The sequence below is a fragment of the Caretta caretta genome, chromosome 27 (genome assembly GCF_965140235.1).
Source record: "Caretta caretta isolate rCarCar2 chromosome 27, rCarCar1.hap1, whole genome shotgun sequence".
NCBI classification, from domain to species: domain Eukaryota; kingdom Metazoa; phylum Chordata; order Testudines; family Cheloniidae; genus Caretta; species Caretta caretta.
The window spans coordinates 11,645,828-11,672,047 of NC_134232.1; the positions used below are offsets into that span (position 1 = coordinate 11,645,828).

General features: G+C 56.3%; 1 protein-coding gene across 5 annotated transcripts in view; it reads left to right on the forward strand.

Annotated features, from left to right (window-relative positions):
* The window catches only part of ARHGAP23 (Rho GTPase activating protein 23), a 132,743-nt gene that overhangs the window by 45,495 nt on the left and 61,028 nt on the right, over nucleotides 1-26,220 (forward strand). For 3 of the 5 annotated variants that reach the window (XM_075123675.1, XM_048829719.2, XM_075123676.1), the window contains exons 1-2: nucleotides 8,117-8,921; nucleotides 22,241-22,420. In XM_075123675.1, the coding sequence (XP_074979776.1) occupies nucleotides 8,613-8,921; nucleotides 22,241-22,420 (489 nt within the window). In that variant the 5' untranslated portion in view covers nucleotides 8,117-8,612. Of the gene's footprint in view, nucleotides 1-8,116; nucleotides 8,922-22,240; nucleotides 22,421-26,220 lie in introns of those variants that run through there. The other 2 variants (XM_075123678.1, XM_075123677.1) reach the window with 1 other exon arrangement.

Below are 26,220 nucleotides of genomic sequence, written 5' to 3' on the forward strand. Positions count from 1 at the left end.
CTCTGCTTCTCGGTTTTTCATTCCACACTGAAAGGGAACGAATGCTGGTAGTGAGCCAGCAGAGGGCTCTGCCGCCCACAGGGGAGTGTGTGTGTGTGTGTTGCATTCTGGGAACTTGCTGTATTCTTCCATTGCCCTTGCTTGGCTGTATATTTAGGACACTCCTGGGTGAAACTGCAAAGTATGTTGGCAGGAGGCCAGCCCCTCTCACATTCCGACGGGTAGAATCTGCCCTGCTGAACACCACCTGACCTTTCCCAGTTTGGGCTGTCAGAACAAGACCGGAGCCCGATCCTGCCGCTCTTACTCACACAAGTAAACTTTCCCCTGCTCTGCTGGGCAGTGGGAGAGCCCTGGGGTAGGAGGGGGAGCTGGTATTTTGGACAGTGATCCAGTGCTGTACATTCACCCAGAGCTCCAGGTGGGCTTTTTATGAAAGACATCGACGCAAATAAATGGGAGTAAAATGGGTGGGATCGTCTGTCAGTCCCCTGGGGCACCTGGAAGGCCGACTCTGGTTAATGCTGCTGCTGTGAGTTGGAGCAAGGGGCATTTTCCCTTCTTTTGAGTTCGAAATGGGACTGGAAGTAGTGAACGGGGGGCTGCTGCGAGCTACCCTCGCTTTTATTTGGCTGTATTAAAGATCCTATGAGCGCGTGTTTTCTCCCTTTAAAATGGGCTTTGAGATCCATCCATGTATGTTCTGTTTGGAGTGTGTCGCTTATGGAGGTGTTTATAAGGGGCCCAGTGAACTTTGCGGCAGTTTAAAATAATTCCCCCCCCCCCCCCCAAATAACAGTTGGAGCGTGAGACATTTCAGCCACCGCTGCCCCTGGCTGGGTCTGAGCCAGTGCCCAGCTCTCTAGCCCTTTAACAACTGCCTGAGCCATTCGGCCTGCAGGGCGCCTTCCAAACCAGAGCCGCGGGCGTCTCTGAGTGGAGTGGATTGTGTGTGACCCTGCCGAAGACCTAGAGGGGAAAAGCAGGATGTGGCCAGGTGCCACCTGAGCTCGCTTGCCCCCGTGGGCAGGAGCAAGCCAGCTCCGCTCTCAGGCAAGTCACTTTTGCAGTTTTAAGTAGTTTTATTGGGCAGTTGGAAACAAAAGCCCCCCGCCCTCATCTGCTGACAGCTGCACAGTGGCCCGTCTCGTTTCTCAGGCTCAGCGGCTCAGCTTGTTGGGACATGTCGGGAAGACGCCAACCAGGGCCGTGTAGCAATCTCCAGCCCACCTTGGAGCAGGGCAGGCTCTGGGAGTATGTTTCCACAGGGATCTGGGGAGATGATAGGGGCCGAAGGGCTGGCATGGTGTGTATAGGGGTGGCGTGAGGGCGGCCGCGTGGAACCTCATGAGCTGGGATCAGCCTGGACAGAGCGTCTTGCTTAGGCTGAAGCTCTCATGAGATGCACACCTCTCCGCCAGCTATGTCATGTTAGCTTAGCCAGCATTTCTGACAAAGGCCGGGGCGTGAAGGGGGGGGGGGGCGAGGAGAGGGAGGGAGTTGGGGAAGGAAAGGAAACAGGAGGGTGCAGCCTGCCAAGGCTGAATCAGCTGAGAGAGCCGGATAGTCTGTCCCGAGCTTCCTGCTCCATGCACGTCTCCCCAGCTGCCCTGGATAAAGCCAGAGGGGTAGGTGCCTACAGTGATGGAAGGGAGTCCCCAGCCATAACTAGGGCCCTACCAAATTCATGGTCCGTTTTGGTCAATTTCACAGTCACAGGGTTTTAAAAATCGTAAATGTCGTGATTTCAGCTATTTAAATGTGAAATGTCAAGGTGTTGTAATTGTGAGGGTCCTGACCCAAAAAGGAGTTGCAGGGAGGGGAGGCGGTCGCAAGCCTATTGTAGGGGGCGGGTTGCGGTTCTGCTATCCTTACTTCTGCACTGCTGCTCGCAGTGACCTTGCCTTCAGAGCTGGGCAGCTGGAGAGCAGCGGCTGCTGGCCGGGAGCCCCGCTCTGGGGGCAGAGCCGCCACCAGCAGCAGCGGAGAAGGAAGGATGGCCTGGTCTGCTATCGCCACCCTCACTTCTGCGCCGCTGCTGGCAGGATGCTGCCTTCCGAGCTGGGCGCCTGGCCAACCGCCGCCGGTCTCCGGCCGCCCGGCTCTGACGGCATCAGCGCAGAAGTAACGGTGGCAATACCGTGACCCCCTCCACCCCCCAAAATAAGCTTGTGACACCCCACCCCACCCCCCGCAACTCCCTTTTGGGTCAGGACCCCCGATTTGAGAAACGCTGGCCTCCCCCCGTGAAATCTGTATCGTATAGGGTAAAAGCACACACAAGACCAGATTTCGTGGGGGAGACCAGATTTTGTGGTCTGTGACGCTTTTTTCATGGCCGTGAATTTGGTAGGGCACCAGCCATGACCTTTGGGGCTTTGCCTTGTGACACCTCTCGGTGACCAGCCTTTTCGTTATTCCTCACCTCTGCAGCAAGCTCTTGGTCCAGTTCTGCATGGCGAGCACGTCGCTGAGCCAGTGCTAACGGGCCCCCTCGCTGTCCATGTCCTCAGAGGCCAAGCGATTGAATGAGCCATGCAGATGGGCCATAAATAGAAGGCTCCAGGGCTGTAACTCTGGCATGGAACACATGGACTAATGAATATATCCCATGTATTTCCTGTGGAGTCACGATCGCAGCCCTTCAACTACACGTTCCCCTCGCTTGCTCTCGTTCCTTCTCCGACCGACGCGCTCTCGTGCGTGCTCCCTGTCGCTGCTGGCTCTCGTTCCTTTTCCGACTGACGTGCTCTCGTGCGCGCTCCCTGTCACTGCTGGCTCTCGTTCCTTCTCCGACCGACGCGCTCTCGTGCGTGCTCCCTGTCGCTGCTGGCTCTCGTTCCTTTTCCGACTGACGCGCTCTCATGCGCTCTCCCCGTCGGTCGCTCTCATTCATAACAGTGGTATGTAACCCATTGCTTATATCAGCATCTGTACCAGATGCCTGGAGGGTAACTAATGTAAGACCATGTTTTAAAAAAGGCGCCAGAGGCGATCCTGGCAATTACAACCTAACTTCAGTACCAGGCATATTGCTTGAAACTATAGTAAAGAACAGAATTATCAAACACACAGATGAATATGACTTGTTGGGGAAGAGTCAACACGGCTTTTGTAAAGGGAAATCATGCCTCACCAATCTATTAGAATTCTCTGAGTCGGTCAACAACAGTGGCTAAAGGTGATCCAGTGGATATAGTGTACTTAGACTTTCAGAAAGCCTTTGACAAGGTCCCTCACCAAAGGCTCTTAAGCAAATTAAGGAGTCATGGGATAAGAGGGAAGGTGCTCTCATGGATCAGTCACTGGTTAAAGGACAGGAAACAAAGGGTAGGGATAGATTGTCAGTTTTCATAATGGAGAGAGGTAAATAATGGGGTCCCCCAGGATCTGAACTGGGAGCAGTACCACTCAGCATATTTACAAATGATCTGGAAAAAGGGGTGAACAGTGAGGTGACAAAGTTTGCAGACGATATAAAATTACTCAGGATAAATCCAGAGCTGACTGTGAGGCGTTACAAAGGGATCTCATAAAACTGAGTGACGGGGCAACAAAAGGGCAGATGAAATTCAGTGTTTATAAATGCAAAGGAATGCACATTGGAAAACATAATCCCAATTATACATATTAAATGTTGGGGTCTAAATTAGCTGTTACCACTTGAGAAAGAGATCTTGGAGTCACCGTGGATAGTTCGCTGAAAATGTTTGCTCAATGTGCAGCAGCAGTCCAAAAAGCGAACAGAATATTAGGAACCATTATTAAAGAGATGGATAATAAGACAGTCCATATCATGATGCTACTGTGTAGATCCATGGTACGCCCACACCTTGAATAGTGCATCTCACAAAAGATGTACTAGGGTTGGAAAAGTACAGAGAAGGACAGTGAAAATGATTAAGGTCAGGGACAGCGTCTGTATGAGGAGAGATTAATAAGACTGGGACTGTTCTGCGTAGAAAAGAGATGACTAAGGGGGAATATGATAGAGGTCTATAAAATCATGAATGGGGTGGAGAAAGGGAATAAGGAAGCGTTATTTATCCCCTCACATAGTACAAGAACCGGGGTCACCCAGTGAAATTAATAGGCAGCAGGTTTGAAGCAAACAAAAGGAAGTACTTCTTCACACTTCCCTGCGGCACTCATTGTGAAGATCAAAAGAATAACTGGGTTCCAAAAAGAACTAGATGAGTTCCTGGAGGACAGGTCCATCAATAGCTATTAGCCAAAATGGTCAGGGACACAACCCCATGCTCTGGGTGTCCCTGAACCTCCAACTGTCAGAAGCTGGGAATGGATGACAAGAGACTTGTTCTGTTCATTCTCTCTGAAGCACCTGGCATTGGCCACTGTTATAGACAGGACACTGGGCTAGCTGGACCATTGGTCTGACCCAGCGTGGCCATTCTTGTGTTCTTATGTCCCTCCTCCGATCGCTCCCCCTTGATCCCATCCATCTGATGGGGCGTGCTCACGACAGCTCTTTCTCTCTCCCATCCAGCACATGTGCCCCGTCTCTCTCCTGTCCAGGGCATGCTCACCTTCCACGTCCACCATGCGCTCGTGCGCCCTCTCTCGTTTTCTGATTCTCGCCCTTGCTCTGTTGGGCGGACCGCACTGCACCCGTTCTGTCCCCAATGCGCTTGTCACCAAGGGATCTGCTGGGGCAGGGGAGGTCGATCATTGCTTACAGCCAACAACCCAGGCCGTTATTTAAATTGCTACCTGCATTGTAGGGGTGACTCAGATCCCAGCAGGCACCTGTGCCCCCAAGTGAGATGAATCTGATTGGCTGGTCGCTGCTTTAGCTTCTGTTAGGTTGATACCCCAATGGCTGGGGGTGTTGGTAACAGTCTGGTGGGGGCAGCTGATTCCTCACCCACCTAGCTGCGGAGGGTTCTTGTGGCGTTGGCTGGCATTGCTCTGATGAGGACGAGGCGAATGGAGCGAGCCCAGAGAGGTGGAAGAGGCAGTGCCTGCTGGCAGCTGAGTCCCTGGCCCCTGGAGGCAGAGGGATACAATCCGAACAATGATTGGCATTTCCCCGGAGCGGCCTCACATGGTTGTCCTCAGACACTAGAATTGCAAGAATGCTCCGTGGGACCTGCTTATGCGGGGCCTGGCCATAGGCAAGGGGGCCCATCCTGCATGGTGCCGACCCAATGGGAGGAGCAGGACCCTCGGCACCAAAGCCAGATGCTTGCCCGAGATCTGCCCCACCCTCCTGGCCCCTCTGCGAGTCTGCTCAGCCTTCTCTCTCCCTCGGAGGTGGGGGGAGGAGGGAAGATCACTGCCAAATGCCCCCTGCCCCTTTCACCCGCCCAGCCCTGGCAGGAGGACTGCAGAGTGGGAGTTCCCCACTTTTAGCCCCTCTCCTCCCATAGCCCCACGCTGGGAGGAGCCACCCACTTTTCAACCCTGGAGCCCCCTCTGCCCCACAATGGGCTGGGTTTGCCTCTGACCCCCTCAGCCACTCTCCTTTGCCCCGTCCTAGCGGTGGGGCAGCCCTGGCTTCCTGGGACCCCTGGCCCACTCTGGCCCGGGTCCCTGCCCTGGGATGGGCACAGCGCTCCTTCCCTTCTGCCTTGCACCAGTTGCTGACCTCTCTCCCTTGGCTCCCCGCCTCGCTCCCTGGCCTTGTCGGCTCCCACCAAGGCAAAGTCCGGTTAAAAACTGGCAAACAGGAAATGAGAGGAACAAACGTTGCCATGGAAACGGCCTGGGCTTCTGTCCGATCCTGCCCGCGGCAGGCGGCTGGACCCCCCGCCTTGTGTTTGCAAGCGCCAGCTCCGTGCCCCAGTTAGGTGGAGCCCATGTGCATGGGCATTGGTGCCGTTGGGGGCTGGGTGATCAGCACCCGCGTGGCCTGGGCAGTGCCACTTCCTTTTCCCTTCCTGTTAATGCCCACTGGGGTGAGGCTCCCCCCTTCCCCCCCCGCTGGGGCCCAGGCCCCGCTGGCTGTGGGTTCTCGCAGAGATGGGACTGTAGCTGCGCCCTAGCCTTGCCGGAGCCCTGGAGGGGCCCACGGGTTTGGTGCATGTCGGGGAAGCACCTGGCAGGCCAGCCCCATGGCAGAACAGGACAGGGCTGCAGTCAGGGTGTGTCTGCTGGTCCCGTGGCAGCATCATGTTACAGATGGTCTCTGTCCAGGTCCTTATCTGGCCCCCAGCGCTATGGTATCCGAGCGCCTTGCCCCTGGGAGCTGGTAGTCCCATTTTACAGATGGGGAACTGAGGCCCACAGTGGCTTACGTGGCTCATCCAGGGAGTCTGTGGCTGGGAATTGGATCCAGGTTTCCTGAGTCCCAGGGCAGCGTTGTATCTACTAGGCCATCCTTCTTCCCCCAGCCTGCCTGCCCCTCACTCTTTCCAGTGTGCTGCAAGTGAAATGATCTTAGGGTGTGTCTCGCACACACACCCATCCTGTCTGCTCGTCCCTTCAAATCAGCCCCTTTGTCCTCTCCTTCATCCTGGTCCTTCCCCTTCCCCTGTCCTGGCCCTGATCCCATGGCCTCACACCCTGCCCACTCCTGCCCCCTTGCGAACTGTCGCCTGTTTTCCCTGCTGCCCCCTCCTCCTGGGCTGACCTCCCTCCTCCAGCACAGCAGGGACTACATTACAGTAGTCAGAGTTGTTAACCACAGAGGCAGAGGCGGTCCCTGCCAGCAAGAGTTCACTGGTTAAATGGACCAAACAGGCTCAGGGTAATTGGGGAAACTGAGGCACGGAGAGTAACTTGCCTGAGGTCAGTGGCAGAGCTGGGAATAGAACCCAGGGGTCCTGAGTACCAGTCTAGCCACACTACCAGCTTCTCTTTGCCTCTCTGCTGCAGATATCTGCTATGGTGTCATCTCCTCCTCTCTCAAAGCCTCATCATATTACGGGACTGCCTGATCTCTCTCTGCTCAACCCATCTGCCCACCTCTCCCTCTGGCCACCCTGGTCAGTTTCCATCACTCATCTCAGCTCTTTAGGGTAGGGACCATGTCTCAGAAGCACTGAGCACACACGCAAGGTACTGTACAAATATTGACCCAGGATGCCCTGGGAAGGATTCCCTTCCCTGTCCACACATCTCCCTGGGAGCGATTACATCTGTGTGTGTTCCAGCGACACCGGTGTGCCAGCATTGTGTTCTCACTGCCTTGTGAGTCCAAATGGCTGTCCTGGATCTAATCAGAATCCTTGAGGTCCCCGGTTTGAACCCGTCTGAGGCTGAAAGTGACCAAAAGTCATTCTCGTTTGGTGGCTGTTGAGAGTGGTAGGATTTGGAACATTCCCAGGCCGATTGCTAATGGGCAAGTCTCCACGTCATCGTTAAAATGGGTGCTCAGTGCCACCACAAAGGGGTCAGCTTAGCACGGGGGTCAAAGATCAAATGGGCTATGATGACTGAACCAGCCCTAGAGGGGTCCCTAGTGGGTGAGGCATTGTCTTGGGGGCCGTTGCATGGGGGAATCCCAGGCCTGGTTCCCCAGCACTGGCCAGCCAGTCTCTGGGCACATGTTCAGCTCAGAGAGAGAACAAGAAGGGAAGACAGTGAGAAAGTAAAGATGGGAGCTGCCCGGCTCTGAGAATCCCCCCTGGGTGTATCCTGGGGTGACACCTCATGCTGTGCTCCCCAGCTCTGGCCTGCCTTGCGGCCACTTCCCAATGCCTCTTTTCATTCAAGGACCCCAATGCACTTGGCAGAGGTGGGTCGGGCTCATCACTCCGTTTCGTAACTGGGGAAACGGTGATGCACGGAGCAGGGCTGGTGAATCAGCCCCGTGTCAGCCGCCGGCTCCAGGAAGAGAACCCAGGAGTCCGGACTCTTGCTCTAGTCACTAGAATGCACTCCCTCCCCCCCCCCCCCCCTCGCCCACCTTCTCTTGGCAGGCGCAGGGCTGCCAGGCTGGGAAGCGAGTTGAGGAAGGAAGGAAGAGGCCAGGAGGGAGGGAGAGGAGGAAGCCGGAGGATTTAAAAAAAAATATCAGCAAAGTGAAACTTCCAACCCCCCTGCGCTTGTGTCAGCTGGAGGGGGCTGGGTCGCCCAGCCAGGCAGCGCCAGAGGGGGTGGGAGGGCGGGGTGATACTGGGTGGCCTGATAGCCCGGAGCAGCTGCAGGCAGAGCGTCTGCATTCTCTCTCGCTGTCTGTCTGTCCGTCCGCCCGCCTGCTCCTGCCTCCTCAACTCAGCCTCTGCTGGTTCCCAGTGCGGCTGGAAGCTGGCTTTCCGGCGTCAGGGGGTTTCAGTGCCTTCCCCTCGGTGGGGGTGGGGGTGTGTGCGTTCAGGTCAGCGTCCTGAGGGGGTGCGTGTATCTGGCATGCCTAGGACTGGAGCGATCAACATTCATCTGTGATACACCAGACGAGCGAGCTGACTCCGCCTGGCAGCCAGGGAGGGTTTTTACACCAGAGTCTGCTGAGGTTTAGGGGCTAGCCGAGGGAAGCAGGGAGCAAGCTCTGCTGTTCCCTCTCCACCGATGGATCTACAGGGGATGGGCACCAGCTGCGCCAGGGACTGAGATCCATTCAGCTCACTTGCCTCTCCCAAAAGAATCTTTAGTTCACTCCTTCCGCCCCGTCAGTGACTTTCCAGGGAGAATCTCTCCTTCCCCTTTGCTGGATGGTGGAAGAAGGCGTGGGCAGCGGGGACAGGGCACCCCATAGGGGACTGCGGGGACCCCGTTGTCCTCTGGCTGCGCCGAGGAACATGTCGGTGGTGGGCAAGGCCCTGTGGAGTGTGGAGCGGGCGGGGAAGGGCTGGCGGTTTGAGCAGCCCATCGGTGTGGACTGCAGCTCACCTGAGCCCCGCTGCATCTGGTTGACCAGCCTGCGGAATGACAATGCCGACCTGGCGCATAGGTACCGTGCCGGGGCCGCCCTCCCTAGGCAGAAACGCCGCTCGCACCCTCAGCTGGAGACACGCCACATGGTGAGAGATGCGTCGGCGCGCCCTGGTCACCACACCTAGATCCCCTTTGACCCCGGAGTGGGGGAACCTGGGGAGGGGGGATCCAGTCCTTGTAGCCTTAGTTCACTGTCTGATGGGGGGTGTGTGAATGATTTGGGGGGGCATGTTTCCTAACCCCCTAGTGGATGGGTGCTAAGAAGTAGAGGGGTCACTGGAGGCTAAGTATTGCTGTGTGCCATGATTAGGACTTGGGACTAACGAGTGATGCCCGTGAACATGGCACCTGGGGCAAAGACACCAGCTTGGGTGGAGGTCTGCTAGCTTCTGTTCCCCTGGGTCTCTCTCTCCTGGGACTTTACCCTTCTGCCCCAAGTTTTGCCAGGAGTATGGGGGAGGTGACTGGGTTTGTTTCTCCGCTCCTATCTCTGCTTTGGGGTAAGGCGCCTGCAGGGTTAATCTCCTGGGGTGTATTTCATGATACCCCCTCCCCAGAACTTCAGCAGGGAGGGCCGTCCCTTGTCTCTGCTAAGGCTGGTCCTGCCTCTTCTGCTAGTCACCACCACGGTCTTGACCATTGATCTGAAAAGTCCCGAAGGGTCTCTGGCCCTCTGGTTTTGGTGTTGGACTCTGCGTGGCGGGTTATCTGCTTGGTCTTCTCTCTGTTGAGGTTTGTGGGATGGGGGTAGTGGAAGTCATTCTCTACCCTATGTCATGGTTCATATCTTCTCAGTGAATGGTGACCAGATACTCCGGCTTAGCAGTGTGAGTGATAAACGAGAATGGAGCAGATCCTGGGTTTATTGACGTTAATGTGCGTTTTGCCTGAGTGTGGCCCACAATCAATATATGGGGTTGGGAAGGAAAGTGGGTGAAGTGTGGAGGGTTGTGGGGAGCTGGGAAAAGAGTGGACAAAGGGACCCCAGAGTTTGGGGTTCCACCAGCATTTCCTTGGTGAGCCGTTGCTTCCTCCTCTCTTAACCTGCTGACGGAGTAACTAGTGCGTGCCCAGAACAGAGCTAAGAGGCTGTTTGTAAGTTCACTGTGTGCTTGGACAGTCGTGCATCCGACGTCCCTTCTGAGGGCTGTCGAGTCGGCTCACAATGGGGGACAAAATGCAAAGCAGACAGAACGAGAGAGGCAAATGAATGACCGCAGGGTGAGGAACATAAAGGGAGGGAGTTAAGGTTTCTCTGTGTTTGTGAACCCAGGGATCTGCCAGCCGGTAGTGAGTGAGTCAGTGATGGCTTTGTGCCCAGCATTGAGATGACCGGCTTGTACAAATCGTTGCTGTGATTAGTTTTCATGTGGGTTGTTTATACACAACATTGGGCCAGCCTAGTTGAGTGATTTAGTGCAAGGGGCTGGGGATGTCAGGACTCGTTGCTATGTGACCCTGAGCAAATCATTCTCCTCCTCCATGCCTCAGTTTCTCCACCTGTAAAACGCAGATAATATTTACCAGCTTCACGTGGCCTCTGAATTAGTTATGTGCTGGGAGCCTCCTAGAACAGGGGCTGTAAGACGTTCAAGTTGCTGCTGTTACGTACGTACAGAGCAAAACTGAGACCTGTGTAACACTGAAAGAGTCTGGTGCGAGGGATGTGCCAACAGGAAGCAATTGCCCCCCCCCCGCCCTTTGGGGAGTCAGACATCAATCTGTGTGGGGCTTCTTTCATTGCCCTTGCTGGGGGACTGCGGGTGACTCCCGTCACCAGAGATCTGCACATCTCATGGTGAATTTCAGCGGAGCAGTATTAGGGAGTGGGACCCAGCCACCCAACTGCTTCTGTCCTCAGTTAAAATAAAAAGAAGGGGAAAAATTGGCTTCCTCCAGGGCCAGAGAAGGAAGGGGCACGGGGGAAGGGTGACAGGCCAGGTATTGAACTTGGCCTTTCCTGATGCTCAAGGTGGGACGTGTGTTTATTCCAATAGCACCTAGAGACCCCAGCGACGGGTGGGCCTCACTGGGCTGGGTGCTGTACAAATGTTTACCTGGAGACGGTCCCTGCCCCAGAGCGCTTACAGTCTAAACAGACACGGGGCGAAACCGGAGCACAGAGAAGAGACTTGCTCAAGGCCATGCTGCTGGTCAGGGGCAGAGTCAGGAGCAGAACCCAGCACGGCGAGGTTCCAGTCCAGGCCCTTACTAGCCCAAAGGGCCTCCTGAGTGTTTTGTCCTCTGGTTCTTTCTGTCAAACTGCAGCGAGGGGAAGGGACTGAAGAGAGAGAGGAAATGAAGCCCGCAGCATGTTCAGCAGATAGAGGTTGCTAGGGCCAGCAGCAGGAGCACGCTGGGCGCATGCCACGTAATGCCCCACCCAGGGGTTCTGCTGCTCCAGCCACGTCCGCTCCTCCCACGCCACAGCTGCCCACGGGCAAACTCACTCGACACTTTGCCGCACCTGCTACGGCTGCGAGCGAAAGCCGGCCCTGCTCCCAGCATCCGGTTGGTATTGGGAGGCATCCCCAATACTTGGTGGGGGAGGCATCGCTTTGTCCAGCGGCAGGTTTTGTTCTTCCCTGGGCCTGGCCTTCGCTCCTGCCTGTGTCTCTAACCATGCCTGCTCTGCTGGGGGGCGCTGGGCACCTGCCATGGGGCTGGGCTACATCTCTGGAAACATCAGGCTGCTCGATACTACTCTGTGAAGGAGCAGGGGGGAAATGGACTTCTCCGCTCCCTGGAAAGGCAGCCTGCCCTGTGCGCTCAGTGACGATCCGAACCCAGCGCTGGGGCGAAGTCCTGTGTCGGAGGACGCACGAGCCTTCACTAGGCGCTGACTGAGAAACTGACGTGCCTTCGATGGGCTGAGTCCCACTCCTGTTTGAAACCAGCCGTCTCCCCACAGCGCGATCCGTTTCTAGAGGTGCCTGCAGGTCTCGTCCCTCCTCCGGGGAAAGGGGCCGAGGGTCGGAGGAGGCCCCGAGTTTGATCCTATGTGTTACAGAACAGCAGCCTGGGTCTCGCCCTGAGGAAGGTCACAGAATGTTTCAGGGGGTCGCAACCATCTTCCTGTTTTCCAGTGGCTAGATGAGCAGGGCACTGTGCACCTCATTTCTGCTGTGATCTGGGGGGGCCATGCAGTGGGAACGGCTGAGCCCCACTGGCCGAGGGGAGCGGACAGGCACCATTTTCTAATCCTTTACGGCTATGATGTTGCAGCCCTGATGCAGAGAAGCGCTTATGGATGTAGCTGTATTCAAGTCAGTGGGCCTACTTTTTTGAGTAAGTGTTACTCACCAGGAGTAAGGGCTGCAGAATTGGCCCTTTGTCCCTGTCTAGGCACATTGGGCCACAGTCATCCCTGGTATAACTGACCTGTGGTCTGAAGGCTGTGCCCAGGACGGGCCAGCAGCAAGGGACATAGCCGGAAAGATAGGCTAAGGGTAACGGCCCACCTGCCGTAAAGGGCAGGCTGGCAGGAAGGACTTGCCCATGTTGGGGGTGCCCCCTTACGTTGTGAGGGGCAAAGGATCTCATGCTATGGGGTCCTTTGGTCACTGGCCGGCTGCTGTCTGGTCTGTTGGCAAGGAACTCCCGCAGCCCCCCGCCTCTTGGCATCTGCTGGCTGGGGGGTGGCGGTGAGGGGGCCTGAATGGAAGATGAGGTGGGTGAGAGACAACAGGCAGCAGAGAGAGCGGCGGGCAGGAGCTTTCCTGGATGCAGCTCCTAGCAAGCTGTTACCATGGGCAGGTGCCACAGACTAGCCGTGTGGGAGCCCTGCCGACGTCCCTGTGAAGGGTAGACTGGTGTGTCTGGGGTGGACGCTGCGGGCGAGGGAGTCGTAATGGCTGCAGGTTAATGTCTAGGTGGCACATGTGCTGCCCCCTCTCTCGGGCTCTCTTTCCGAGGCTTGCCTTTACTGGTTAGAATCACAAGGGCACATTCAGCTGTCAGCTTAAAAATAATCCAGCGAACAGGCAGCCGGGACAATGGAGACCACAGATGGGGAAAGTAGCTGAGCCAGGCACTCCTGATCTGAAATGGCGAGGATCCTCCTGCATCTCCCCAGCGGGGCCCGGGCTCCCCTGCTTTGCCTGGAGCCTCACGCTGAGAGGTAGTTACAGGGGCTGGCAGATGAGTGGCCTGGGGCTGGTTCCATGGCTTCTCTCTCTGTTGAGCAGGGCTGTGGCAGAGAGCAAGCTGGGTCTGGATCCCCTGCAGCCAAATTCTCCTCTGCTTGTCCTTGCGCCTTTGCAATGTGGGTACAAAACACTCCCTGGATGGGAGGCATTTTCCCAGCTCAGCACACAAGGCAGCAGAGAATCAGACCCCTTCTAGGCTCCTGAGTGGGGCGGGACAGCTGGCTAGCAATCGCCTGGGGGCGCCGCTGCCATGTTAAAATCTCCCCTGGGGACCCAGCAGTCAAAGCCTGTCCTGGGGGCTCTGCCCAGATCCAATCAGTAGCTCTTGCCAGGAGCGCCGGAGGCTGCAGCTGGAGGATGGCTGGAGAAGGCTACGTCGGGGGGATTAGGCCTTTCATGGCCATTAGCGCAATTGCATTTGCTCCCCTGGCGCTTTTCACCGTTGGGGAATCAGGGCTTCCTTTGTTTAGCCTCCTGCAGTGTCTCAAACCCAGCGCAGCCCAGTTGCTCCTGGACTCTTGCTTGGATCCCAGGAGAGCTGTCGAGTGGCCGATCTCAGGCTTTCGGGCCTTTCGTAAGCATCTGACCCGAAAACCAGAGAGATTTGGTTTATTCCAGGTCTGCTGGGATGCCCAGTCCCGGAACGACCAGGGTGTCCTGAAACCAAGATGGCAGCTTGGTTGGAATCGGAGTGGGTCATTGCATAACAGCACGTAGGGGGCAGGGCTTCCCAACGGGCTGCAGGGAATTCCTTGTACCGTGGGCCAGGTTCTGCTGGAGTGAAGGCAGCGGGACGCCTTGCGGCGAGCTCTCTCTTCTGCTCTGGATCTAGGCTCTGAACTCTTGGGAGCAGGGGCAGTTTGTTCCTTGTTTGTACAGCACCTAGCACCGCGGGGACCTGTTTCAGGACTAGGCCTCCTAGCCGCTGCCACACAACAAATAACTAATAATAATACTAGACCCCAAAGCCTGGCATGGGGCCCCCGTCTCCCCGCGGTTTCTGGGTGGGGGGCCGAGATAACCCGTGGCAGGTTTTCATTGCCAACAGGCAGCCTCTCTTCGTCGCTCGGGAAAGACACAGGCGAATGTGTCACGCTGGGCATCTTTATTTTTGCCCTTCAGAGTTGGGCGGGAGCGGCCTGGAGGTGCTTGGCTTTGGAGGATAGAGATTGGGACGCTTTGGTACTGCTTCCTGTCTTGGCTTGTCTGCAGGATCTGTGGCAGTGTGACCTAATGGTTAGGGTGCTGGACAGGGACTCGGGAGACTTGGGTCTATCCCCGGTCTGCCGCTGGTTTGCTGGGGGCCCTCGGGGCAAGTTCCTGCCCTTCTCCGTGCTTCGGTTTCCCCATCTGTAAAATAGGGAGGATGATCCCACCCTCCTTTTGGCAAGAGCTCGGAGATCTTCTGGAGAACAGCGCTGCGTGAGAGCGAGGGATCATTATTGTTAACGGCAGGCAGGAGGGAGGGAAGTGGGTTCACTGTTGCCTGTGATAACGCCAGCTTGGGGAGCATTGAGCGATGGGCTGGGCACCCGCGATCGCTCCTGTTTCAGACCGGCGGGTTTGTCAGAGCGGCCAGTCGCTGGAAGCAGGCAGCTTCTCAAGCAGGACAGGCTCGGAGCCCAGAACAGATCACTGGGCCAGGCCTGAGGCCACCCTGCCATGGTTCCTCTGGATTGGTCGTGGCAGGAGAAGATCTTCCCAGGCTGCAAACCACGACCCCCAGAGAGCTTGAGCACCCCTCTGGCCAGCGCCGGGGCAGGACGCCACGGCCGTGGCATGTGCAAAGCTGGCCCCGGGCCCAAGGCAGGGGAACCGTTCCTGGGTAGGAGGCCAGGCACTTAGGAGCTGGGGCAGCGTGTTCCCGCATGCAGGACAGGACAAGCCTTTCTACAGCATGACTGTATTGTCCAGCAGGATGGGGAGAGACAAAGGCGTTTTGTACCCCCTCCCCTTTGCGTGCGCCCCCCCATCTCCCACCACTCGCTCTTTCTTTCCCACATCAAGTAACGAGGCCGAGGGAGGACAGCCTCTGAATTTTAACACCCTCAGCCCATTGCCGGTTCACTCTCCCATGCCCTTCCTCCTCGAGGGGCGATCTTATTCAGCTGCCGCTCAGGCCGGAGCTCTGGGAATATTAACGAAGCCCCAAGTGGGGGAGGAAGAAGGGCTCAGAAAGGACCCCCCGATCCTCCGCCCGCTCCGTCTTCTGCCTCCGGCCGTTGGGCCCAGGCCTCTTTGTATGTGGTGGCGACGCACGGCCGGGCTGGGGCTGCTGGCAGCCTGAGGTGTCTATGTAGGTAAAGCAGAGCCTACCTCTGCACTGGCTGTAATTACCCGGGGTCCCCGAAATGGGGTCCTGAGGCTCCTGCAGTGTTGGTTTGTGGAGCGAAGCTCCAAGCAGCTGGGCATCCCCTGGGAGCCGGAACCATCGGCAGTTGGAGTTAGTAGAGTTAAGAGCAATGGGGTGGGAATGAATCGTACTTGTGTGCCTCTGACATTGTCCGCTGGAGGATCCCAGAGAGGTTCCCACCCGCTAGTGAATCAAGCCTCACCACCCCGTCTCCCTGTGATGGAGTATCGATGCCTCTTCCCGTGTTACAGATGGGGAAACTGAGGCACGGAGCTGGGAATGGAACTGAAGGCTGAGATTGTTAAAGCCATCTCGGGGATTTGGATGCTCAATTCCCAGTCATTTGAGCGAGGACTGGGCAGACAAACCCCTTGGGCAATTTGAAAACCGCAGCTGAGATCTCCTGAGGTCGGCTGTTGTGCTTTAGCTACTGTGCAGACTTCCCTGCCCGCCCCGCCCCGCCGAGGAACCTCCTGGGCATTTGTAGCCCTGTAGGACATAGAGACACAGCTCGAGGTCGAGGCCCCATGGGCGGGACACTCCCTTCCCCGGAGAGCCTCCGGTTGCTGGGATTGGCTCCCCGGGCACGCTGAAGGGAGGAGAGCGCTGGGAATAGGGGCCGACTCAGCGTCTCTTTCTTCCGCCTCTGGCCTCTCTGCCTTGGGGAGACTCGGGCAGTGCCAGGTGCTCGCACGCAGTCACTTTATTCAATAGGCTTCTGCCCTCCTGGCAGTGCCAGGCCCATTTTCTCTAGGGCGCCACCTGCGCCTGCCAGATCGGAGTATTTGCATTTCCCCCCCGGGTTACCATTGGCAGAGCAGCCGTGTGTTCTGGGGGCCCGCGGGGGTGAGATGGGAGTCCCTTCGGGCCCTGTCTGACAATGCTTTGTTTCAGGGGTGTCCTGGGGGGCAGATTTGGCTTGGCTTATGCAGCAGCGGGAGCGCACAGATGCGGCCTGATCAGATGTTCGGCTTTTTCCGACTGGTTGAACACGCCAGAGCAGAAGGATGCCTGGGAGGGATTTTCAGGCGGGAAGGGTCTCTAGAGGTGGGCTTGATCAGGAGCCACTTCAGCAACCTGCTGCTGCCTCCCCACATCCTTCTCCTTTAATCTCTAGTTCTTTTTTTCCCTTTCCGCGTTTCCCTTCCTGGCCTTCCTCCTTTTCTTTCCATGGTCACTGTCTGTCTGTTTCACACCAGTCAAACGCTCCCTGCCCTCTGGAACTGAGAGGGCGCCCTGGATGCTCACCCCAGCAGCGCTGCCCTCCGATAACCCCTCCTGTCTCCCACTTCCTGCATTTTTGTTGCTGTTGTGACAAGAGCAAGTCCAGGAGGAATCTGGGTTTGCTGCCGCTCCGGGGCTGTTTTTCCCTTTTGAGCGCTGACTCTGGGTGTTACAACCCCTCAGCGCAGCTGGGTTAGGCCTGCGTGATGTGCCCTGCTGTGTGTGGTCGAGTGTCCCCCGTCCCTTTGTGCCGCACCCCAGGCCCCCCTCTGGCTCTTGGCACAATCAACCCCACCAGGCTCTATGCAAGAAGGAACGGTCGGTATCCAGCTGTTTGTCACATGGCTTGGCTTGCCCTGGCCCATCTCGGCTCGCTGCGCTGGCCCAGTGCGGGCTTGGAGGGTGCCGGGTGGCTGGCACGGGGGGCTATTCAGAGAGTTGTCAGGGGCTTAATCTCACGAGCCAGCCTGAGCCAAAGGAAGGCTCTGTGTTGCAAATGGCTGATAAGCGTGAAGCGCTCTTCCGGAAAGGGAGACCGTGGAAAGCCCTTTATGCCCTGGATAGATTGCTTGGATCTCTGTCGGGACTGGGAGTCCTGTGGGGGGCAGGAGGCAGGCTGGCTCAGCGCGATTAAAATCTGCATCCCCCGCCTAATGGGGCTCTCTGTCTCAGAGCGACAGCCTTAGGGGACGTGGCGGCCTTGTCTGAACTGGGCAGTCCAGCCGGCAGGGGAGCCGTGCTGAGGCAGACGGCGCACAATAAAGCCAGACACTAAGTCACAATTTGCACCCAGTGCAGCTTCTTCCTGCTTGGAGCCAGGCTCAGTTGTGTGGCTTTGCCTGTCTGCGCTTGGGTTCACGCTGACCGGAAGACAACGAATCCTCCGTGCAGGCAAAGCCTGGGTGAAGGCATGAGAATAGCTCAGATCCATTCTCTTGGGCACAGGGTTCTGGTCCGGGTTTGTCCCTGCAAATGTCCCAGATTAAACAGCTTCAAGCCAAGGAGGCGACATGCAATTCCCTCAGCATTGAGAGCAGGGCTGGGAGTGCAGGCCTCTGCAGCCCGAGATGTCCCTCTGGCTATGGAATTGCCAAGTCCTGGTATATGATAATACTGTGCTCTTCTGTTCAGCCTCTTGGCTGGGGCTCTCCTTTTCCTTTAAAACATCCTGTTTATTCAGGCTCGCCTCTCCCCGGCAAGGAAGCTGTGTGATCACCCTTCCCCCCATTTACAGGTTGGGAAACTGAGGCACAGAGCGGTGAAATGAATTGTCTGAGGTGATAAAGGGAGTCTGATCCAGGCACCAGAGCTGAACCCAGATATCCTGAGTCCTAGCTGTATCCACCAGGCCAGCCTTCCTCTAGAACCATGATTCTTATCTCCTTCCAGTCCACTCCCTCCCAGCTGCCGACCTCTGTTCCAGTCATTACAAATCTTCCCCTTTTCCTCCTGTCGGTTTTCCTCCTCCATGCCCCCAGAATGTTTCACTCCTTCTGCTGTTCGGCACTGACATAAATATAAAGGGAAGGGTAACCACCTTTCTGTATATAGTGCTATAAAATCCCTCCTGGCCAGAGGCAAAACCCTTTCACCTGTAAAGGGTTAAGAAGCTAAAGTAACCTTGCTGGCACCTGACCCAAAATGACCAAAGAGGGGACAAGATACTTTCAAATCTGGAGTGGGGGGGAACAAAGGGTCGGTCTGTCTGTCTGTGTGATGCTTTTGCCGGGAACAGATCAGAAATGCAAGCCTTCCAACTCCTGTTAAATTAGTAAGTAATCTAGCTAGAAAATGCATTAGATTTTCTTTTGTTTAATGGCTGGTAAAATAAGCTGTGCTGGAGGGAATGTATATTCCTGTTTTTGTGTCTTTTTGTAACTTAAGGTTTTGCCTAGAGGGATTCTCTATGAATCTGATTACCCTGTAAGGCATTTACCATCCTGATTTTACAGAGGTGATTCTTTTACCTTTTCTTTAATTAAAATGCTTCTTTTAAGAACCTGATTGATTTTTCATTGTTCTTAAGATCCAAGGGTTTGGGTCTGTGTTCACCTGTACCAATTGGTGAGGATTCTTATCAAGCCTTCCCCAGGAAAGGGGGTGTAGGGCTTGGGGGGATATTTTGGGGAAAGACGTCTCCAAGTGGTCTCTTTCCCTGTTCTTTGTTTAACACGCTTGGTGGTGGCAGCATACGGTTCAAGGACAAGGCAAAGTTTGTACCTTGCGGAAGTTTTTAACCTAAGCTGGTAAGAATAAGCTTAGGGGGTCTTTCATGCAGGTCCCCACATCTGTACCCTAGAGTTCAGAGTGGGGAAGGAACCTTGACAGGCATCGATCCCATTTTGCTGCTACATTCGGACATATCCTGCGACATGGCTTAAGCCTGTCAGCCGGGTCTAACAGACCCGAGTCCCCGCCGGCCTCCTGCTTGTGCAGCCGTTCGCACCAGGGCAAATTTGCACTCCCTTTGCACAGGTTTAACAACAAAAACAATACTGCCTAGCTCTTACATAACACTGTACGAAGGAGGGCAGAATCCTTATCCCTGTTTTACAGATGGGGACACTGAGGCATAGGGCGTTGTCGTGACATAGCCAGGACTATAGCCAGTCTAACTCTTCTGAGTCCTAGTCCAGTGCTCAATCCACTAGGCCCCACAGGCCAGTGGAGAATGGGCCCAGTGTGCAGGGCACCGCGGACTTGGGCCCCAGGAGGAAACTTTTAAAAAGCACCCAATTGACTAAGCAGCCGAAGTCTCATTTTCCAAAGGGATTTAGGAGCCTGAGACTTGTCTGTGCAGGAAAGTGATTCTGAATCAGGTAGGGCGTGAACTGAAAACACTACAGCTATTCTAGAATAAGTGCATCCATGTAGGATGTTATTCCACAATAGCTTTGCTGGTCGATTTCCCTGTGCAGACAAGCCCCAAGCTTTCCCATTGAAAGTCAATGGGAGGGAGGCTCCTAAATCACTTAGGGAGCTTTATGATAATTTTATCCCATCTCTTTATTTTGTGCGTGTCTCTCTTAGGGGCTGGGGGAAGAGCAATAAAATCATCTCGCAGATGGAAAAGGGGAACGAGGCAGGAGTGGAATTATTGCCACGTTTATCTGTCTCACAAACCCTGCCAATACATATTTCATAACCAGAACAATCACATCACCCGGTTCTCCTTGCTAGAGCTCAGAGCACATCACCACCTGTAATGGATTTATCTTCATGACCCCCCAGGGTGGCAGGGCAGTGCTGTTGTCCCCACTTTCTCTGTGCCTCGGTTTCCCTACCTGTGAAATGGGGTAAATGCTACTGATCTCCTTTGTGAAGTGCTTTGAGATCTACTGATGAAAAGCACTTAGAAAGAGTCAGGGTTTATTATTCATTGTAAGAGGCAAGGGCGGGGAGCTAATATATTTTATTGGACCAACTTCTGCTGGGGGAAGGGACAGGCTTTTGAGGGACACGGAGCTCTTCCTCGGGTCTGGAGAAGATAACCAGAGCATCCAAGCTAAATGTAAGGTAGGACAGATTTAAGTATGTGGGGTTCACGCACATGCTGTAGGAGACCCCTTAAAATGGAGTGGTCAATTATGTGTTAGCAGGCAGCCGGGTGTGTTACCTGGTATGATGAGCCAGAAAACCAGAGTCTCTGTTGAGTCCGTGGTTTTGAGTTGCTGGAGGAGTTATGAATTGACATTTTCTGGCAGCCCCAGGACACTTACAAGGCCCTGAAGCAGCTGTTGGGCCTCTGTGCCCGTTGGCGCATGCAGGTGGGAGATTTCAGTGGCCCGTCATATTGTCCGCAGTTGGAAATGGGCTTGGAGTGTTCTGGTTTATTCCAGTCCTGCAGAGCTCCCAGTCAGGTCCCGTGAATGGGTTGCAGGATTGGGCCTGTCATTGGAACAGCTTTGTGGGGACGGGAGGGTTGGGAAGAGGCCTCCCCCGTAGGAGGGATCCATTGGCCAACGGCCACAAATGCCGCAGGGACGGGTATGCCCTGTAATCTTGATGAGCCAGCCACGTGACGTGCGGCGAGGCACCATAGAACCAAAAGAGCCTGGGTCCAAGCTGGGGCCCAAAGGTGAAGCATGTCTCTAAAGTACAGCGTGTCGTGTTGCAAAGCTTGGGGAGCAGGAAGGCGGGGCAGCTGGCAGGGAGCCCCAGGGCCTGCAGATTACACACACTCCGCATTCCTTTGGTTGGCTGATTGAACAGGGCAGCTCCAGCTGGGCTGCGGCATGTCTGTGTCCCACACCCTGCCGGGAAGACGGTGCCATGAGACTTGGTGTTCGGTCTGCCACAGGCAGCCAGGCTGCGCTCTGCCTTCTCAGTGGCTCAGATGTCCAACCGATAGAGCGTCTCCCTGCGTGTCCGGTGACCCAGCTGAAAATCCGGCAGCCACCAGCTGGGAGCCGCTGATTGTCCAATCTGGGCGTCGTTCAGAATCTGCCCGCTGCCGTCAGGCGATAGCACTGTGTAGCGCCTGCAGGGGAGGCCCCTGCCCCGTGGCTTTATTGGGGAGGTGGCCCGAGGAGGTGGCTGCAGAGGACAGAAGGAGGTGGCTGTTGGCCTGCAGGAAGGGAAGGAGGAGCTGGGGACTGCTGAGCCCCAGGCCCTGGGAAGTGAGATCTGCTGCAGAAAGTGTTGCATGCCAGTGCCCACAGTGATGCCCGCCCCCTGCCCCCTCTTTTCACGCCCTCCAGCCAAGTGCCTCCCAGAGAGGCCTCGTCCCTGCTCCACCCACGCTCCAGTTATCACCAGGGATGTAATTGGAAGGGGCTTTTTTTTTCATGCTGCCCCTGCCCTGGCAGTTCCCAACCCTGCGGCCTTCCCGGGCTCCAGCCTGCTGCCTTTGGCCTTCCCCAGCCGCATCCCCCTCCTCAGGCTGCCCTGGCGGTTCCCCATTCGCTCCGGGATCCAGTTCAAAAGCCCCTGCCTTGTTTGACACTCGGTCCAGCCAGCCACGCAGCACTAGTCTCGCTCTCTCCCCCCGCTCCCTCAATCTCCGCTCGCTGGCCTCATCTCCTTCCAGCTTCACACAAGCTCCTGGCAGCAGGTGCAAGAGCCTTCTCCAATGCAGCTCCTGCCAGCTGGGAACGTGTGTACACGCCAGTTGGGTCACTTCAGAGATACCGGTCTCGTTACCATGGTAGACCCCTGCCTACGGTAGATCCCTTTGTTGATCAAGGTCCTTCTGCCGGTGTAGCTATTCCTGTGTGGGAAGGGGAATGAACAAATTTACAGATAGGAATTTCTATTGGGACATGGAAACTTTTTAACTGTGCCCAGGAGCAGTTCAGGGTAGAAAATGTAGATGGGTTTCCTGGGACAGGGACAGTCGTTTTGCTCTCGGCCTGTGTAGTGCCTGGCACAACGAGGCCCTGATCTTGGATTGGTGTTACCTTAACGCCAACATGCATCACAGTAATGAATGAGCCTTTGCCTTCCGTAGCCCCCAGAGGCCCAGCTGCGATCGGGGCCCCGCAGTGTCAGGCGCTGCAGATAGAGGTGAAATGAATTAACCCAGATCACCCAGCAGGCTGGTGACCTGAGTACCAGCCCAGAGCCGTAACCACCAGCCTGTCCTTCCTTTCGCTGGGGCTGGCAGGGAGGGCTAGGAGGGAAGTACACAATAATCCAAGTGGAGATCTGCCTTAACCCCTTTCTTCTTGCCCCCCGACAGCCGACGCTGGGCCGGAGAGATGGGACCTCTCCGAATGACAACGCCCCCCTGGAGGAGCCCTTCCCCTGGGTGGGGCCGAAGACGGTGCTGCTGCGGAAGAGCTCGCAGGGGGGGTTCGGCTTCACCCTCCGACATTTCATCGTCTACCCCCCAGAGTCGGCGGTCCATTCCGATGTCAAGGTAGCACGGCCTGCCTCTCCTCCCTGGCTCCGTCAGCCTGGGGGGGCGTGTCCATTTGGCAGGGGCTGGTCCTCTGGGAGGAGGACCCCTCCCTCTGCTGAGTTCAGTGATAGCGTTATTTGAGGGGGGGTTGGGAGGAGTGGGGGGAGGGCAGCTGTTTTGGGTCCCCAGGACAGCCTGGATGTTGATCCCTATGGGGTCCCGGGGTCCCCAAAGGGGAAACAACCCAAAGAAGCCAATTTCCCTGGCTCCCTCCCAGCTGTTATATGGTAGTGACCTCCCTTCAAATTCTCCCTGCTTAAGAAGTCACTGGTTCCCTCCCTCCCCCAAGCCTGTGCTGGGCCGGGGTCTGACTACCTGACCGTGATCCCTCCTGGAAATCTCTGAGTCTCTGCAATCCGACGCACTCAGCTCATTGCGGTCTCTGGATCCGGTGTGAACGGTCCACAGTGCTGCCTTCCCTCTGACCCATGGAGCGTCCTGACTCTCTTGCTCAGACTGTCCATTGCCTTGGCTTGCATCTCTGCCATGTGCTTTGAATTCTGCATATTTCCACTGAGGACAGGTGCCCCATTTTCCCCCAGTTTCTTTGCCCTTCCACCCCTCTTAAAACAAAACCCTTGAAATTCCATCCCTCTCTGTCCCAGGCACCATCACTCCAGAGTGGCTGGTTCCCCCTTCTCTCCCATGGTTCAGTCACCCACCCCGCACTGCCCTCCATGGACGCTCGCCAGCATTGCCCCCGGTTTAAATACATGCAGCGGCCTTGCATCATGGTGACCTCCCTCTGGCCAAGGTGGGCACTGGATGAGCCTGGCCTTGGCTGTAGGCAGACACGCCTCCTCCCTGGGGCTCCCACCGGCAGGATGCTCTTCTCTGGCTACAGCCAGCTGGTGGCAGAGAAGATGGCCCCTGACGGTCCAGGGAAGGAAAGCTGGCTTAGATTTCCCCGTACTGTTTGTTCTTTGGTTGTGGAGAGGAAGGGCAAATGGAGGCGAATGAATCCGCTCCAGGCCTGGCGAGAACCGTGGTGTCTGGCCAGTGAATGGGGCCACAGCTGAAGGAGAAGCCCCCCACCGCAGCTCTCCACCACTAAACGCTACCGTCTTAACGAGAAACCGACGGCTCTGAGCACCCCCCAGCCCTGCAAACCCACCCCTGCCCGGCGCCTGTGCCCAGATGCTCTGCGGGTTTTGCCATAGAATGGAGTGAAATAAATTCCTTAGCTGCTGAAGTTGCTACGGTGGAGCCCATGCCAGATACACAGTCGGTTGCCTCAGGACCATTGAACCAGAGGATTTGCCTCCTACCTGACTGGGGCGTTGGCCCATCGGGTCTGGTATCTTTCCTCCAAGAGAGGCCAATGCATGTTGCTTTTGCAGTATCCCGTACTGTGTAATGCCAAGTAGGGGGGAATTCCTTCCTGTTCACTGCCGCCGGCAGATGCCTCCCTGAAGCCTGGCATTGCCTACCCGTGTCAGAGAGAATAACCACACGACTGTCTCCAGCGCGGCTGTTTGACTCCCTGACCCGCTACGGCCTGGAATTGCTTTGTGTTTGCTCCTCTCTGAGCAGAGCAGCACCTGGCTGGGGTACTGCTTGTTGGCCTGGCACCTGCGGCAGCACGGATGTGGATGGGGGCCTTTGCTTACCTCCCCAGATGTACCACGGCCAAACGCCTGGTATGTGGGGCGATCCCAGAGACGGGGGCTGGCTTGCTCTTGCGATTGGTATCAAGAAGGCTGCTGCAGAGCTGGGTGTGCGGGAGCCCGGGGGAGGCTGCGTTTCCATAACTGGGGAGTGTCGCATAGCCCAGCTGGGGAGCCTGGTGTAGGAAGTGCAGCCTTGGGGCTGCCCCCATCAGCTTCCTCATTCAGGGTTCTGGACCCTCTCCCATAGCTGTGCAGCTCGCCCCCAGGGATGCGTCCCAGAATCCTGTGCTCCTGTCCCCAGAACGGGGAGTTGTGGTAGGGCTTTGACTCTGCTTGTAACTCAGCTGTATGGAGAGGTAGGGATCCGGGGAGCATCCCAGCCCCCTACAGCCCACCCAGCTGCTGGAGCCCCCCGGGTTCAGGCTGAGAACTGCACCTTCGGCACACAGTTTAACCCCTTCACCGCTGAACAGCAGGCTAGACAGGCGCAGCCGATGGGCTCCCTTGAAACGGTCCGGGGGACGTGGCCCGCCCTGATGTTCCCTAGCAGGACGCATACGCTGCAGCAAGTGGTGATTAAAGCAACCAGCTGGGGCAGGTGATCTGGACTCTTCGCCCGACACAATTCTTGCAGAATAACCCCCGAGTTTCAGGGGAATATTAGTTCGGTTGGGGCCCAATGAGTTCTGCCCATGGAGCGTGGCGGTGTCTGAAACCGTACGGTGGGGAGAGCAGGAGTATCCAGCCCCCTGCCTTGGAAGGGATCCCCTGCTTGATTCCTAGATTTGCCCTCTTGGTCCCTGGGGGGACAGAGCGGGGGGATGGCGGTGCCGCTGATTGCTGCAGGCTCGTGGCTTGGGGAGGAAGAAGAGGTTTCAGTGGCAGAAAGTCACAGCAATGCAGGTGCTGCCAAAGCAAAAGCTCCCGAGTCTGCTCTGGTGCCCAGGGCCTGCTGGCTCAAGGGACGCTGTCGCCCCTTTTCAGTTGCGCAACGCATCCGTGAGAGAAACGATTCCTTTCGAACCTGGCGCCCCCTGCGTTCCTCCCCTCCCTCCCCAAGCAGGGAGCAGCTTCTGCCCTGCAGCAGGAGGATTTGTTGGAACATTTTTTGACCTGACTCCTTAGCTTTGTACAGCTGCCTCTGTTTGTTGGTGGGTGCCCGTAAATCCCCCTGTGCAAATCCCGCTGTACTGTTTGCTTTGCTGAGCGCCGGTGGCGACGAATTCCACAGGTTTGCTACATGCTGCCTCCGGCAGATTGACTGGTAGCAAATTTACAGCTTTTCAAATTTACTGCCTGTCAGGTGGAGGAGCTCCTTGCTTTGCTGTGGCAGGATCAAGAGAAATGGCGGCTGGTTTCTTAGTTAACCAGTCGTTATCTATAAATCATCTCCCACCCAGCTCCTCTCTAACCGAACTAGTACAAACCTTTTTTATCTCCCCTCTGGGACCTCTTAACAATCCAACCTGTAAAACCCCAGGGACCACTCAATTCTACTTGGACTGCTCCTGAAAGGTATTTGTGTAAAGAGGAAGGATGATCTTATGGGTCAAGACCCTTGGCTGGTACTCAGGAAACCTGGGGGGGGGGGGGTCAGTTCCTGCCTCTGCCACTGACTCCCTGGTGACCATGGGTAAGTCATTTAATCTCAGCCTGCATTCTCCAGCCAGTACCACGGCGAAAGGAAAGATTATTTCCCACCTTCTCTCTTGCCTGCTTAGATGATAAGCTCTCATTGGAAGGAGCTGTCTCTTGCTGCACGTGTGGACCCTCTTCCGCCCCTGCCCTGAGCTCGGTTGGGGCCACTAGCCTCCGCTATAGTTAATAACATGTAGAATACATGCCTAGCTTGCGCATGAAGGTATTTACAGCTTTGGCGTGCAAGCCAGGAGGCCGCATGGCCATGGGCATGTGCCCAGTTGCACGTAGGGCACGCTGTGGTTTTCACACATAGTTTTGCAGCCACTCCAGGTCCTGGAGTTCATTTTGTGTTCTACACAGGACCTGGCTCAGATTGCCCCTCTCTGCTCTGTCCTCGGTTCGACGGCCACCCTCCGCCCCGCAGTGGCTGCGTTTCGCTGGCGCAGTAGGGTAGGTACATGCCCTGAAATCTGCCCGAAGAACCCGCTCCAACGGCTGACCTGATTG